The 16,667-nt window shown below is 41.0% G+C and overlaps 1 protein-coding gene across 1 annotated transcript in view; it reads left to right on the forward strand.

The window, feature by feature from the left end:
- The window catches only part of LOC139478111 (ranBP-type and C3HC4-type zinc finger-containing protein 1-like), a 37,080-nt gene extending 23,401 nt beyond the window's left edge, over positions 1-13,679 (forward strand). Inside the window, exons 9-13 of the mRNA XM_071260427.1 lie at positions 4,136-4,317; positions 6,524-6,635; positions 9,161-9,439; positions 10,438-10,581; positions 11,179-13,679. Coding sequence (XP_071116528.1) covers positions 4,136-4,317; positions 6,524-6,635; positions 9,161-9,439; positions 10,438-10,581; positions 11,179-11,259 — 798 coding nt within the window. The 3' untranslated portion in view covers positions 11,260-13,679. The remainder of the gene's footprint in view (positions 1-4,135; positions 4,318-6,523; positions 6,636-9,160; positions 9,440-10,437; positions 10,582-11,178) is intronic.
- The last annotated feature ends 2,988 nt before the right edge of the window (positions 13,680-16,667 follow it).

Raw genomic sequence — 16,667 nt, forward strand, 5'->3', positions numbered from 1 at the left:
GTGAACAGCATCACCCTTTCTGTGAGGATGTGGTATCGCCAAAAAGACAGACTCTGAATTTCTATCAAATTGTAATTTTGTTTATTCCTGGCAATTATACTTGACAGATGTGAATGTGAGAAACCCCTGATTTTGTAACAGTTTGCTTATATTTATTAGTGGTGCCTTGATGATGTTGTTGGTCATCACACTTGTCATTTCTACTCACTGTTCCATATGGAGGTGGCACAAATGGCCAAGTCGCCAAATGCACCACAGTGTGTTATTCAGAGTTGTGTCCCTTAGACATACCAGGAACCTATGATTGTGGATTTGAAACCCCTGATTAGGTTTCTGCCTCTTCCTTATCATACCAATGTGGTTACAATCTGCTTTACTTCATGCTTTTCTTGGGCGGTGGGGTAGCCCAGTGGTTAAAGCGCTCGCTCGTCATTCCGAAGGCCCGGGTTCGATTACCCATATGGGTACAATGTGTGATTCCCATTTCTGGTGTCCCCTGCCATGATACTGATGGAATATTGTTAAAAGTGGCGTAAAACCGTACTCACTCACTCTTCCATATCAAGCTTACACACAATGATATATGACTGAAATACTGTTCACAGCAGTGAAAAACCATACTCGGAGAGCGGAAGGTCTGGGGTTCCATCCCCGTCCGCGTCATACCAAAAGATGTTCAAAGATGGTACTTGTTGTTACCCTGTCTGGCACTCGGCATTAAGGGGCTAAACCAAGGACTGGTCGGCTCGGAGTCAGTATACTGTGTCTGAGTGGGGTATTCATGTTAAACTCCGGCATGGTATCTCAGTGAGCTAGCACTATAAATCGGCATCAGTCCGGACTAGTACAAGCAGCCGCACAAACACACACATGTACATGCACGTCGCTATGTAAGTGCAATAATCTTGGACGCGACATTAAACCCCATTTCACCTCACCTCACCATTTGGCTTGTTCTGTCATCTACACCATGCCTATGCAGTGTTTGTAGTAACGTTGCATGATTTCATTATGTTTTTTAATACTGATGCTGTCTTTGAATTCCGTGAAGATCAGGGTTAGAATTGGTTAGAATTGCTTGTTGCTAGAGGCAACTAACCCAGGTTCATGTAAAACATTAGGATACAATGACATGCATCAACCATGTAAGCGAGGCTGACCACCCGATCCCGTTAGCGCCTCTTACGACAAGCATGGTTGCTGAAGACCAATTCTACCCCGATTTTCAAGAGTCGGATAATTGAGGATGATTGAGGGGTGGAGAATGGTACTTGAGTTTAGGTCAGGTTAGAGTCCATTCTTTCCTTGCTTCTAGTCACTGACTGAAATGTGCATGGGAGATTTGTTGCCTTGATTAGTGTGCCATACATTGTTGTATTATGTTCTGGTGATTGCTGATGTCTGGCTATGCCCAGTGTGTTCGAATGTGGTGATCGAAACCTATAGTTTTGTGATTGATAAAAGACATAGATCTTATTGATGGTCTGTAATAATGAATTATTGCTCCATTGTGGGAATAACACCACTTGTCATTAACCAGAATGAAGATCTATTTGAAAACATGATAAAACATTACAGATGTATTATTGCATGAAAATTAATTGTAAAATAGACATTTTTACCAGTATATGCAAGAAGTCTCAACAGGTCACTGTTTCATTAAGTAGCTCAAATCTACTATATGTTCTCTGGGATGATAGAGTTTTTATGTTTCACATCAGGGTATTTCTCCCAACATTGTAAGTTTTTTATATGTCACATAAAACATGCTATTGTTACATGACTACACTGTATTTTGCAATATAAACTTAGGTATTATTGATGTATTAAGAGTCCAAAAGACCGCCTTCGTGGTCTAGTGGTAGAGCGTCTGCCCGGAGAGCGGAATGTCCGGGGTTCGATCCCCAGCCACGTCATGCCAAAAGACGTTTAAAGATGGTACTTGTTGTTACCCTGTCTGGCGCTTGGCATTAAGGGGCTAAAACAAGGACTGGTCGGCTCGGAGTCAGTATACTGTATGTTAAACAGGGCATGGTATCTCAGTGGGCTAGCACTATAAATCGGCATCAGTCATGCATGCACGTCGCTATGTAAGTGCAATAATCTTGGATGTGACGTTAAACCCAATATCACCTCACCTGGTCCAAAACCCTATGATTATTCCAAGAGAACAGTTTCCCCTACCAGCATGATATTTGAGGTGACTAAAAAGAAAAATGGAGGTCCCCTGGGATGATTTGCGAGTCCTCGTCTGAATCTGATTCTGGATAGATCTACCAAAGTATCATATTGGGAATATCCATGACTATACACATAAGACCCAGTAACGATATGTTATTGCATTTATATTTGCAACTCAAATGATTGTGTTGACAATAAAATACATTCACAGATTGATTTTGTTTTTCTTTGAATCTTTGTCAAGAGGAACCCAATGTGTGTACTTCATTTTAATTTTGATTTCATTATAAATGAAGTACTGTGTTTCCTGACTGGGGTTAATTCCATTGGTCGGTAAAAGATCGCGAAAGGTTGTTCTGACGTGACCCGTAATGGGATGTCCGAGATCTTTGTTTAGCGGCAGCAAGAACTAACATCTGATTTTTTAATGAGATTGATTCACATTTTAATGAGATTGACTTACATTTTAATGAGATTGACTCACATTTTAATGAGATTGACTCACATTTAAATGAGATTGACTCACATTTTAACGAGATTAACTCACATTTTAATGAGATTGACTCACATTTTAATGAGATTGATCACACCACTGTGCTGCACTCAGGACAATGTGTGAAAGAAGCACCTGCCCAGTAGCCTCTGGCTGGTTTCATTACTTCCTGGTTCGTGAAAATATAGTGGAGGATGACTGGCGCGGGGTTCAGTCTCTGGCTGCATGATACATTTAAAGATGGTACTTGTTGTTACCCTGCCTGGTGCTGGGCATTAAGGGGCTAAAACAAGGACTGGTTGGCTCGGAGTCGGTATACTGTGTCTGAGTGGGGTATTCATGTTAAACTGTGGCATGGTATCTCAGTGGGCTAGCACTCTAAATCAGTATAAGTCCGGACTAGTTCAATCAGCCGCAGACACACAGACACAGAGACACAGAAACAGACAGACACACACACACACACACGACACGGGCGTCACTATATAAGTGCAATAATTTTGGACGCGACATGTGACCTTTCCTGACTGGCTGACTTATTTCCTGCCGAGTCAGCTATAATCTATAAACTACCTTCCCCTATCTCAAAAAGTGAAGGTGCACTTGAGAAATAAGACAGATTTCTAAAAACAATATTATAAGTTGTAGCAGCATCGTGGAGGTACATGGGGTTTATGCGTCAGGTTTTATGCCACAAGACGGAGGCTCTGCCGAATTAATTGATATTGTCTCGGATTGAAGTTCTAGCCTTGTTGAAACTTCAAGTAGATTTATTTTCTCTTTTACCAAATTTCTCCTTGTATTTAGTAGGGTAAAAAACCCTGGTCACTTAACTCTCCATTTGGCTATTGATAAAGCATCAAGCTGGACCGGGGGGCATGGGTGGCCCAGTCGTCTAAGGCGCTGCTATTCGCTGTGCAGAGTTGCGTCCCTTGGGCATGCCAGAAACCTATGATTGTGTGGTTCGCCCCGATAATGCTTCTAGGTTTGCCAGCACCATACCCGTGCCCGTGGGTTTCACCGAAGTGGTAAATGTCTGAGACCTGCATCACTTGGGCTTTCCTCCCCGATTAAAAGCGGTGTTAAACCCAACTCACTCACTCTAGCTAGGCCGGATGGCTGGTGATGTTGACAAATTATTTCACACACTGGCTCAGGACAGTACAAGAGTTTGGCTTTATCCATCATGAATACTTTCTTTATGTGTGAATACACTCATCCACTATGCAGTGTAATAGAGAGGGCGGTCGAGGAGCCTAGTGGTTAAGGCGTTCGCTCGTCACGCTGAAGACCCTGGTTCGATTCCCGACATGGGTACAATGTGTGAAGCCCATTTCAAGTGTCCCCCGCCATGATATTGCTGGAATATTGCTAAAAGCAGCGTAAAACCATACTCACTCACTCACTCACTCACTGTAATAGAGATGCATGTCTGACATGGTTACTTTATTTCTGTTACAGGCTGAAGAGTTTAACAGGCAACAACAGAGACAGAAAAGTACAGAAAACTTTAACCAGCTACTTGAACTCGACAACCGAGACCTTGTCCCTAATACTGACGAGTTTGACTGTCCGATATGCTTTGATACGATTTTGCCGGCAGAGGGCGTGGTCCTCAGGGAGTGTCTACATGTGTTCTGTCAGTAAGTAGAAGTACTAATTGTGTCTGTACGTAAAAAGTAAACTGCCTGATGAATGCTTTGAGATATTTCCATGTTAGTATGTGTATGTATTCAGTAAGTGAGTGTTCCTATGTGGACAGAGACTGCCTGATGAACGCTGTGAGATATTTCCATGTTAGTATGTGTATGTATTCAGTAAGTAAGTGTTCCTATGTGGACAGAGACTGCCTGATGAACGCTGTGAGATATTTCCATGTTAGTATGTGTATGTATTCAGTAAGTGTTCCTATGTGGACAGAGACTGCCTGATGAATGCTGTGAGATATTTCCATGTAAGTATGTGTATGTATTCAGTAAGTAAGTGTTCCTATGTGGACAGAGACTGCCTGATGAATGCTGTGAGATATTTCCATGTTAGTATGTGTATGTATTCAGTAAGTAAGTGTTCCTATGTGGACAGAGACTGCCTGATGAACGCTGTGAGATATTTCCATGTTAGTATGTGTATGTATTCAGTAAGTGTTCCTATGTGGACAGAGACTGCCTGATGAACGCTGTGAGATATTTCCATGTTAGTATGTGTATGTATTCAGTAAGTAAGTGTTCCTATGTGGACAGAGACTGCCTGATGAACGCTGTGAGATATTTCCATGTAAGTACGTGTATGTATTCAGTAAGTAAGTGTTCCTATGTGGACAGAGACTGCCTGATGAACGCTGTGAGATATTTCCATGTAAGTATGTGTATGTATTCAGTAAGTAAGTGTTCCTATGTGGACAGAGACTGCCTGATGAACGCTGTGAGATATATCCATGTTAGTAAGTGTATGTATTCAGTAAGTGAGTGTTCCTATGTGGACAGAGACTGCCTGATGAACGCTGTGAGATATTTCCATGTTAGTATGTGTATGTATTCAGTAAGTGTTCCTATGTGGACAGAGACTGCCTGATGAACGCTGTGAGATATTTCCATGTTAGTATGTGTATGTATTCAGTAAGTAAGTGTTCCTATGTGGACAGAGACTGCCTGATGAACGCTGTGAGATATTTCCATGTTAGTATGTGTATGTATTCAGTAAGTAAGTGTTCCTATGTGGACAGAGACTGCCTGATGAACGCTGTGAGATATTTCCATGTTAGTATGTGTATGTATTCAGTAAGTAAGTGTTCCTATGTGGACAGAGACTGCCTGATGAACGCTGTGAGATATTTCCATGTTAGTATGTGTATGTATTCAGTAAGTAAGTGTTCCTATGTGGACAGAGATTGCCTGATGAACGCTGTGAGATATTTCCATGTTAGTATGTGTATGTATTCAGTAAGTAAGTGTTCCTATGTGGACAGAGACTGCCTGATGAACGCTGTGAGATATTTCCATGTAAGTATGTGTATGTATTCTGTAAGTAAGTGTTCCGATGTGGACAGAGACTGCCTGATGAACGCTGTGAGATATTTCCATGTTAGTATGTGTATGTATTCAGTAAGTGTTCCTATGTGGACAGAGACTGCCTGATGAACGCTGTGAGATATATCCATGTTAGTATGTGTATGAAATTCAGTAAGTGAGTGTTCCTATGTGGACAGAGACTGCCTGATGAACGCTGTGAGATATTTCCATGTTAGTATGTGTATGTATTCAGTAAGTGAGTGTTCCTATGTGGACAGAGACTGCCTGATGAACGCTGTGAGATATTTCCATGTTAGTATGTGTATGTATTCAGTAAGTAAGTGTTCCTATGTGGACAGAGACTGCCTGATGAACGCTGTGAGATATTTCCATGTTAGTATGTGTATGTATTCAGTAAGTGTTCCTATGTGGACAGAGACTGCCTGATGAACGCTGTGAGATATTTCCATGTAAGTATGTGTATGTATTCAGTAAGTAAGTGTTCCTATGTGGACAGAGACTGCCTGATGAACGCTGTGAGATATTTCCATGTAAGTATGTGTATGTATTCAGTAAGTAAGTGTTCCTATGTGGACAGAGATTGCCTGATGAACGCTTTGAGATATTTCCATGTAAGTATGTGTATGTATTCAGTAAGTGAGTGTTCCTATGTGGACAGAGACTGCCTGATGAACGCTGTGAGATATTTCCATGTTAGTATGTGTATGTATTCAGTAAGTAAGTGTTCCTATGTGGACAGAGACTGCCTGATGAACGCTGTGAGATATTTCCATGTTAGTATGTGTATGTATTCAGTAAGTAAGTGTTCCTATGTGGACAGAGACTGCCTGATGAACGCTGTGCGCACGACGGAGGAGGCAAGTCTCAAGTGCCCGTTCCAGGATGAGCTGTACACCTGTGAGGCCATGCTGCAGGACCGAGAAGTCCGAGCGGTCAGTGACACTACAGATTATAATGTGAAAAGATTTCAGTATGTCAGTGTCAATAAATTGCATGTGATTCCATGTCACTTGATTGGCAAACCAACCAATGATTTGTGTGATTATGCTTCCATAAACTGTGTTAAAATAGGCCATGTCCACCATCGGATTACTTGAATGGCTGATAAGAGGGTGTGCAGGCTTTTGTTGTGCTGAATGAAGTCACTGATTTCGTATTGTCTCCATTTTTGTGTTACGGATTAAATCAGCAGTCTGTGAAGTTATTATTTTGTTGAAGTATTTATTTATATAAATCATTATTTCATTATTTGTTTGGCCTATATGGAGTTATAATGTAAAAAGTGGCGTGCAAGTCAATTCTAAAAAATCAAGGAAATGATTTATTTTGGATTTGCGTAATTTTAAAGGTGTGGATGAATGAACACGATTTTTGCAGTGCAATACCTTTGTTTGGTAGCTGACCCACTGAGTCAAGTGGGTGAATGTGGCAAGCACTCCAACTGGTTATCATATGTATGGCAGACATTTTCGACATCTCCTCTAAACATTTTTAAACTACAAGGTCTTTGAAGCTGAATCTATGCATGTGTCACACTGTACCATGTATCACACTGTACCATGTACCACACTGTACCATGTATCACACTCTTCCATGTATAACACTGTACCATGTTTCACACTGTACTATGTGCAAAACTGTACCATGTATCACACTGTACCATGTACCACACTGTACCATGCATCACACTGTACCATGTACCACACTGTACCATGTATCACACTGTACCATGTACCACACTGTACCATGTATCACACTGTACCATGTACCACACTGTACCATGTATCACACTCTTCCATGTATAACACTGTACCATGTTTCACACTGTACTATGTGCAAAACTGTACCATGTATCACACTGTACCATGTACCACACTGTACCATGTACCACACTGTACCATGTATCACACTGTACCATGTATCACACTGTACCATGTACCACACTGTACCATTTATCACACTGTACCATGTACCACACTGTACCATGTATCACACTGTACCTTGTACCACACTGTACCATGTACCACACTGTACCATGTATCACACTGTACCATGTACCACACTGTACCATGCATCACACTGTACCATGTACCACACTGTACCATGTATCACACTGTACCATGTACCACACTGTACCATGTATCACACTCTTCCATGTATAACACTGTACCATGTTTCACACTGTACTATGTGCAAAACTGTACCATGTATCACACTGTACCATGTACCACACTGTACCATGTACCACACTGTACCATGTTTCACACTGTACCATGTATCACACTGTACCATGTACCACACTGTACCATTTATCACACTGTACCATGTACCACACTGTACCATGTATCACACTGTACCTTGTACCACACTGTACCATGTACCACACTGTACCATGTATCACACTGTACCATGTACCACACTGTACCATGCATCACACTGTACCATGTACCACACTGTACCATGTATCACACTGTACCATGTACCATACTGTACCATGTATCACACTGTACCATGTACCACACTGTACCATGTATCACACTGTACCATGTACCACACTGTACCATGTCTCACACTCTTCCATGTATCACACTGTACCATGTTTCACACTGTACCATGTACCACACTGTACCATGTATCACACTGTACCATGTACCACACTGTACCATGCATCACACTGTACCATGTACCACATTGTACCATGTATCACACTGTACCATGTATCACACTGTACCATGTATCACACTCTCGATGTATCACACTGTACCATGTACCACACACTTCCATGTATCACACTGTACCATGTATCACACTCTTCCATGTACCATGTATCACTGTTCCATGTATCACTGTTCCATGTATCACACTGTACCATGTACCACACTGTACCATGTATCACACTCCATGTACAACACTGTACCATGTATCACACTGTACCATGTATCACACTTCCATGTACCACACTGTACCATGTATCACACTTCCATGTACCACACTGTGCCATGTATCACACTTTACCATGTACCCCACTCTACCATGTATCACACTGTGCCATGTACCACACTGTACCATGTATCACACTGTACCATGTATCACACTTCCATGTACCACACTGTGCCATGTATCACACTGTACCATGTACCACACTGTACCATGTATCACACTGTACCATGTACCCCACTCTACCATGTATCACACTCTTCCACTTATAACACTTTACCATGTATCCAACTTTACCATGTATCCCACTTTACCATGTACCACACTGTACCATGTACCACACTCTTCCATGTATCACACTGTACCATGTACCACACTGTACCATGTATCCCACTTTACCATGTATCCCACTTTACCATGTATCACACTGTACCATGAATCACACTGTACCATGTACCACACTATACACTGTACCACACTGTACCATGTATCATACTGTACCATGTACCACTACTTGCAGCTGGTGAGTGACGAGATCTATGCCCGCTTCCTGCAGCGTAGCCTGGACACAGCGGAGAGCCAGGCTAGCAACAGCTACCACTGCAAGACACCCGACTGCCACGGATGGTGCATTTACGAGGACCTCGTCAACTTCTTCGCATGTCCTGTGTGTAAGAAGGAGAACTGTCTCACCTGCAAGGCCATCCATGAGGACATGAACTGCCGCGAGTACCAGGAAGACCTCAAGCGGAGATCCTCCAATGACAAGGCGGCGCAGCAGACGCAGAAGATGCTTGAAGTAAGAATCAGTAACCGGTGCAGCTGTACTTGTGGCATCGGCCCGAGGCAAGGGAGTAAGCTAACTACAAAACTCAAGTTTCCACCCTTGTCAAACTAGGCTGGAATTTCTGGGCCTGGTCGTAGCGCCACCAGTGGCTATTACGAGTTATGTCCCTTCTATACCAATCAGATTCCACCTCTCATATCACTTACATTTGCATCAAACAAAATGGTAGTGCCAAGTCAAGACGATCTGATTGATAATCAAAATTTATTTTGTAATAGAATGGGTCTTACTTGACGAAATGCATCAAATCATGTGAGCACCTTGATTACAAACATAAAATGATTTGGAAACTATCTGATGACGACGAGTAGGCGGTACACATGCTCTGCAAATCCTACAAGCAACCGAAATCAGTAACCGTTTACGAACCATATGTCGTTTTTGTTACGCGATTTGGTTTGACTATGCAAAAATAGCCAAAATAAAAATGACTACATAATGCCAGCCTAAATTGGCAAGGGTGGAAACTGGACTTTTATAGTCAGTTAACACCCTTGCCTCAGGAAGATGTATCAGAGGGTGAGTGGGTTGTTTTACGCTGATGTTGGAAATATTAGCAACCATGACCACACAAACCAGCTACAAGTGTGGGACCCCTTTGTTACACTCTCTGCCAATAGTGTGGAAGCGGCCATTACAAGAATGTTGAAATTTGACCTCTAACCCCAAAGGTAGTTGATTTTTATTTTTGTGTATGATATTCAAAATGACAAAGCAATAGATAAATGGAGGGAAGCGTATTCGGCATCATGACAGTCATCACTTGTTTGCAAACACAGCGGTCAGTCAGTCCTTTATTGCTTAAGTGCTGTGATTGTAGTCGCAGCAGAATCTGGACCGTTATAAAGGCATAAGGTTGACACTCCTCTATAACCATGGCTCCTGACAGTAAACTGAAAACAAAATAATTTTATACGAACAATCTACATGCACCATGATCTTCCTTACAGAGACTGGTGACAGAAGGGGAGGCTATGCCATGTCCACAGTGCAAAGTGATTGTCCAGAAAAAGGACGGATGTGACTGGATCAAGTGCTCCATCTGCAAAACAGAGATATGTTGGGTCACAAAAGGCCCTCGGTGGGGCCCAAAGGTGGGTGTTATACCTAGAGTAAGGCCTCTGCAAGACAGAGGTCGGTTGGGTGACAAAAGGCCCTTGGTGGGGCCCAAAGGTGGGTGTTATACCTAGAGTAAGGCCTCTGCAAGACAGAGATATGTTGGGCCACAAATGATCCTAGGTGGGGCTCAAAGATGGGTGTTATACCTAGAGTAAGGCCTCTGCAAGACAGAGGTCGGTTGGGTGACAAAAGGCCCTCGGTGGGGGCCAAAGGTGGGTGTTATACCTAGAGTAAGGCCTCTGCAAAACAGAGATATGTTGGGTCACAAAAGGCCCTCGGTGGGGTCCAAAGGTGGGTGTTATACCTAGAGTAAGGCCTCTGCAAGACAGAGGTTGGTTGGGTCACAAAAGGCCCTCAGAAGGGCTCAAAGATGGGTGTTATACCTAGAGTAAGGCCTCTGCCTGGCAGAGTTCGGTTGGGTGACAAAAGGCCCTCGGTAGGGCCCAAAGGTGGTTGTTATACCTAGTAAAGCCTCTACCAGACAGAGATAAAGATTCTTCATCAATTTTGCTTGTATATTGCTGGATCAACATAACATGTCACTCAACTACCCATTTTGTATGTCATTTCAGGGTGAAGGAGACATTACCGGTGGCTGTGGTTGTCGTGTCAATGGTGCGAAGTGTGATCCACAATGTAACAACTGTCACTGATGGGACATCAAATAATGGTCATTGTTTACTTTGACCTCAGCTCCAGGTCCTTTGAACTCTAAAAGTGTCTCCACCATCCCAGATGGTACTGAGGCATCTTAGTTGACCGAAAGTCAGGATAAAGGAGAAGAATGCAGTGAAGAGGTTGCGAGGATCATTTGTATCTGGTTGAAGAATTATTGTGTATTTGGGGCCACATTCAGGGCAATAGTTTGATTCTGTTTTCTGCAACAGATCAGGGAATATGACTCTATTTTCCAGTACTCAGAGGAATGGTGACAACATATAGGCTAACTATAAATAATAAGAAGGCACTAGATATGATAAAGATATTTTCCAGTACTCAGAGGAATGGTGACAACATATAGGCTAACTATAAATAATAAGAAGGCACTAGATATGATAAAGATATTTTCCAGTACTCAGAGGAATGGTGACAACATATAGGCTAACTATAAATAATAAGAAGGCACTAGATATGATAAAGATATTTTCCAGTACTCAGAGGAATGGTGACAACATATAGGCTAACTATAAATAATAAGAAGGCACTAGATATGATAAAGATATTTTCCAGTACTCAGAGGAATGGTGACAACATATAGGCTAACTATAAATAATAAGAAGGCACTAGATATGATAAAGATATTTTCCAGTACTCAGAGGAATGGTGACAACATATAGGCTAACTATACATAATAAGAAGGCACTAGATATGATAAAGATATTTTCCAGTACGCAGAGGAATGGTGACAACATATAGGCTAACTATAAATAATAAGAAGGCACTAGATATGATAAAGATATTTTCCAGTACGCAGAGGAATGGTGACAACATATAGGCTAACTATAAATAATAAGAAGGCACTAGATATGATAAAGGCCTTTATGCCCACGGTTTGGAAATAGAAAAATGTTAAAATATCTTTCGAAAGGTAGTAGACATATGCGAGATGCTCATTTTTGATGTTTTGGAAAGAACAAATAATTAGGTCCTCAATCTTATGAACAATTCTGAGTGATAACGACATTTTAAAATCCCCATTTGAAAAGTTTGCAAATGTAATCGGCCAAAGAGGGCCCTTTTCAGACCTTGTCCTCTCAACTCACCAAAAAGAAACTGTTAACATCGGACAGATTCCTATAAGCGAGTACCAGATCTTCTCCCTATGAGATAAGTATTATTAACCATGAGATGTGTACAAATAAGTCCTACTGGTGTAATTACATGTGGCCACAGCTAGGGACCTTTTACCTGCTAAAATGATGGGTAGGTAACAGAAATATTCAGCCTGGAGATCCTCATTGATCAGAAATACAGGGCTGGTATTTCTTTCAGGGATCATTGACCCTTTGAATCTGAAACAATTGTGAACAAAACGTTTGTTCATGCTGATCTTCATGGTGAGACTTATGGTAACTAGAGTTATCTCCCCTAAAACTGGGGCCAGGAACATAAGTTTATGAGTGAGTTGGTTTGAGAAGTATTGAGTTATATATCACGTTGTGTGGAAACTCCGAAATGACGACAAACCTACAAACAATCAGGCGAACCGGGATTCAAAACCATAGCTTTCTGGCGTGCCCAAGGGACACAAATGTGCCAACCCTGACCCCAGATAATTGTATGAATCATTTTGATTTATCAAAGCACTTTGTGATGAAAACAACTGATAACCTTGATTGAAGTGCACATTATGATCTACTTCATCAATTACAGCATGAAGTCACTTTTATCCATCATACGTGTGCTTCATGGAAATGTGTATTTGTGAAATTGATAATTGTGAAATTAAATCAACTTGGCAATTAAATTCAGCATCAGTAGATTATTATAGATCAACATACAACTACATTCATGACTTTAATAATATCATAAAGTGGACTTTGATATTTAACCAAGACCTTATCCATTGACTATATGTTATACATAAAAATGTTATATGTACAATACATGGTGCAGTCAACTGATACTGGCGTGTGCTTGTCTGGTGCATGTACAAGGCAAAAGGCTCTTGATACTTTAAAGATATCTATAAAGACTTACTCCAGTTTTAACTTTCCAGAACAATGTGGAAGTTCCATCATAATATGAAGAAAATGTTCGTACAACTTTATGGATAACAACTTCTGGTTTATTGCATATAGCTACATTTCGATGTAGATTCTTACTCTGTTATCAAACATTCTGAAAAAAAATGGGCAAAACATGAGATTGAGTGACAAAAAGCCTACTAAACTCAGGAATTCAACATTTTCAGTTTTTGTTGGGGTTGTGAGTATGTTTCAAAATACTTACATAGCGACGTGCATGCATGTGTGTGTGGCCGCGTGTACTGGTCCTGACTAGTGCAGAATTAGTCCCACTGAGATACCATGCTGCAGTTTAACATGAATACCCCACTCAGTCTCCAAGACTCCAAGCCAAACAGTTCTTGTTTCAGCCCCTAAATGCTGACTGCCAGGCAGGGTAACAACGAATACCATATTCAAACATCTTTTGGTATGATGTGGTCGGGGACAACCCCGTACCTTCAGCTATCCGGGTGGACCACGAAGGCGATCTCCCTTATCATCAGACTCAGAGAAGACTATGTATTTATATTAGGGGTGGGGTGTGTCTAATCAATAGAGGGATACTTCTATTAGGGGTGGGAATAATCAATCAATTACATTGAAACACACATTTAGGTTACCAAACAGGCAGTACAAAGGCTCAAACAAGGGGCAGCAGCAGTAAGTAACAGGCCCAACAATTAACGAAGGGGCACTCACCAATGTCCAGATTTCTGTCACAGCTCAATGTCTTGGAACAGGCCTATGTCCGTTGCTGAATCAAGGTTAGTGTTGGAAGCTCTCAGGAATTCCGGGTTTACAAACAATCTGCTCTTCGGAAGTACATATGAAATAAGTCAGGTTAAAAACAGCCCTCTTTTAAAGGTACAGCCAGTCTTCTACAACCTGTCCCACCCTGAAACTTCTCGAATGATCAAGCCTGCCATGTTCATCAACAACCAGGGGCAGATAACTCTAATCAATCACTGCCGCCAACAGCAATCGACAGTTTACTAGCGCTTCAATCATTTGCTGCCACTAACAATTACTGAAAGATCAATTTAAAGCTGTTTTTACTGCCATACAACAAAATGTTTTGTCTTCCATTTACAAGCCAGGAAATGAAATGGATCATTATGAAGGCACAACAATATTATCATTCTTGATGTGATAAACATTTCGGAATTAAATGATGGGTGGGCAGTGTTACTGGAAATAGCATTTCTTGGTCACTGTTGACTTATTCGAAAAAGACAAACATAATTTTGTTACTGTTGTTTAACTTTCGCGTTCAGTGTGTGAGTTATTATTCCATGTTGAGCCTGTCAGGAGAGTTCCGAAACCCATCCCTAACACCATTGCTGAAGGTTATTTGTTTTTTTTGTTTAACGCCACACTCAGCAATATTCCAGCTATATGACGGCGGTCTGTAAATAATCGAGTCTGGACCAGACAATCCAGTGATTGACATCATGAGCATCGATCCACCCATTGGGATCGATGACATGCATCAACCAAGTCAGCAAGTCTGATCCCCCGATCCTGTTAGTCGCCTTTTCCGTCAAGCATATTCGCCTTATATGGCAAGTATGGGTTGCTGAAGACCCATTCTACCCTGGATCTTCATGGGTGCATTGAGGACAACCCTGAACTGTTAGTCTAAACACAGGACATACCAGTAGTATTGGCAGTTAGCCGACATACGATGTATTAGTCTGAACATACGATGTATTAGTCTGAACATACAATGTACCTCTTCATTTTAGCTGTTTTACAATAGAAGAATCATTTCATTATCCTTATCAGGATTATTATTATATTGTGCCTTATTAATTTATTGTGTGTATATATTCCAACCATATTTTTCAATAAACATTGTTGATATTTGTTTTGCATTTTCTTAGTTTACCCTGGTTTACTTTTGTTTACACATTCCTGGAAAATTCCAAATCGACAGGCAAATAAATATGTTCAGAAAGTTTTTTCCGTTTCAGGTAAGAGACTGAAGCTGCTTTTAACAGTATTTCGGTTATATTGCGGTGTCTCTGTATATTTTTCCGTCTCTGAAATTTATCACTTACTCAAATCAACGAGCATGGGTATGGTACTGAACAAACATTGCTGCATAATCAGGGAAACCGGAATTTGAACCCACAATCATAGGTTCCTGTCATGTCATGTCATGTCTGCACAGTTACTTGTGGTACCTTAGACAACTCAATATATTTGAAGATGTACCATTATAATTTAATTGCCTCACTACAAAAGTGATTATGTATTTTCCAACAGATATGATGGCCCTATTGAAAGATTACATGCCCTGTGTCCTGTTTAAAAAAGCATTACTGTAAAACTGGAGCAATAGCAGGCGGCAAATTTGAATACTGTCTGGCTGTATGTAAAGATACCTCTGGCCTTCAACAATACAGAGGCATGAAACAGTCAATATGTTTATCTAACACCACATTCCGTGTGTATAGTGTGCACTTGAGTATAATGTACACCCCCCCATTCTTGGGTACGAGTCTCGGTGGGAAAATTGCTATTTCGTATATAGTGTGCAGTCAAAAACTACATTGTATTGCTTCAGGTAATGAACTGGAGAAAAACTTGGCAAATGAAAATGTGAAATTTGTCAGAAACACAAGACAAGATAATTACAATTTCATATGTATTTACCTATTATGCTAGAAATTGATTTATACAGAGATTAAGATCATTTTAAGTACTTGTCTCAAAAACTAAGCTGAAAATAACAATCAGCTGTACACACATTTTATCCCAGATCTATCAGTGATTTAGTTAAAAAAAATCCCAATATAATAACTTAAAAGAATTTTTATGAAGTAATTGAAAGAAATTGATTCTGAACTATTATTCAGGTTGTTATAGGGTCGAGTATCGGCCCAAAATTGTATTGAAATACATTGTGATACAGGTATCTGTATAGCGATATATTGGGAGCTAAAGTGTTTGACAGTGATTGTACATGCAGCTCCTATTTCTACATACCTAAATAAATATTATTCAGATTAGTCAGACCGCCTCCTTGGTCTAGTGGTATAGCATCCACTCTCAATGGAAGGTCCAGGGTTCGACACATCATACCAAAAGACAAAGATCGTATTTGTTGTTACCCTGCCTGGCGCTCCACATTAAGGGGCTGAAACAGGGACTGGTCGGATTGGAGTCAGTATGATGTGTCTGAGTGTATTCATGTTAAACTGCAACATGGTATCTCAGTGGGCTAGCACCATAAGATCACGCATCAGTCTGGACTAGTACAAGCAGCCACACAAAGACGAGCAGTCAGGTTGCTATATAAGTACAATAATCTTGGACGCGATGAACCA

The sequence above is a fragment of the Haliotis cracherodii genome, unplaced genomic scaffold (assembly GCF_022045235.1).
Source record: "Haliotis cracherodii isolate W230 unplaced genomic scaffold, xgHalCrac1.p SCAF_39, whole genome shotgun sequence".
NCBI lineage: Eukaryota > Metazoa > Mollusca > Gastropoda > Lepetellida > Haliotidae > Haliotis > Haliotis cracherodii.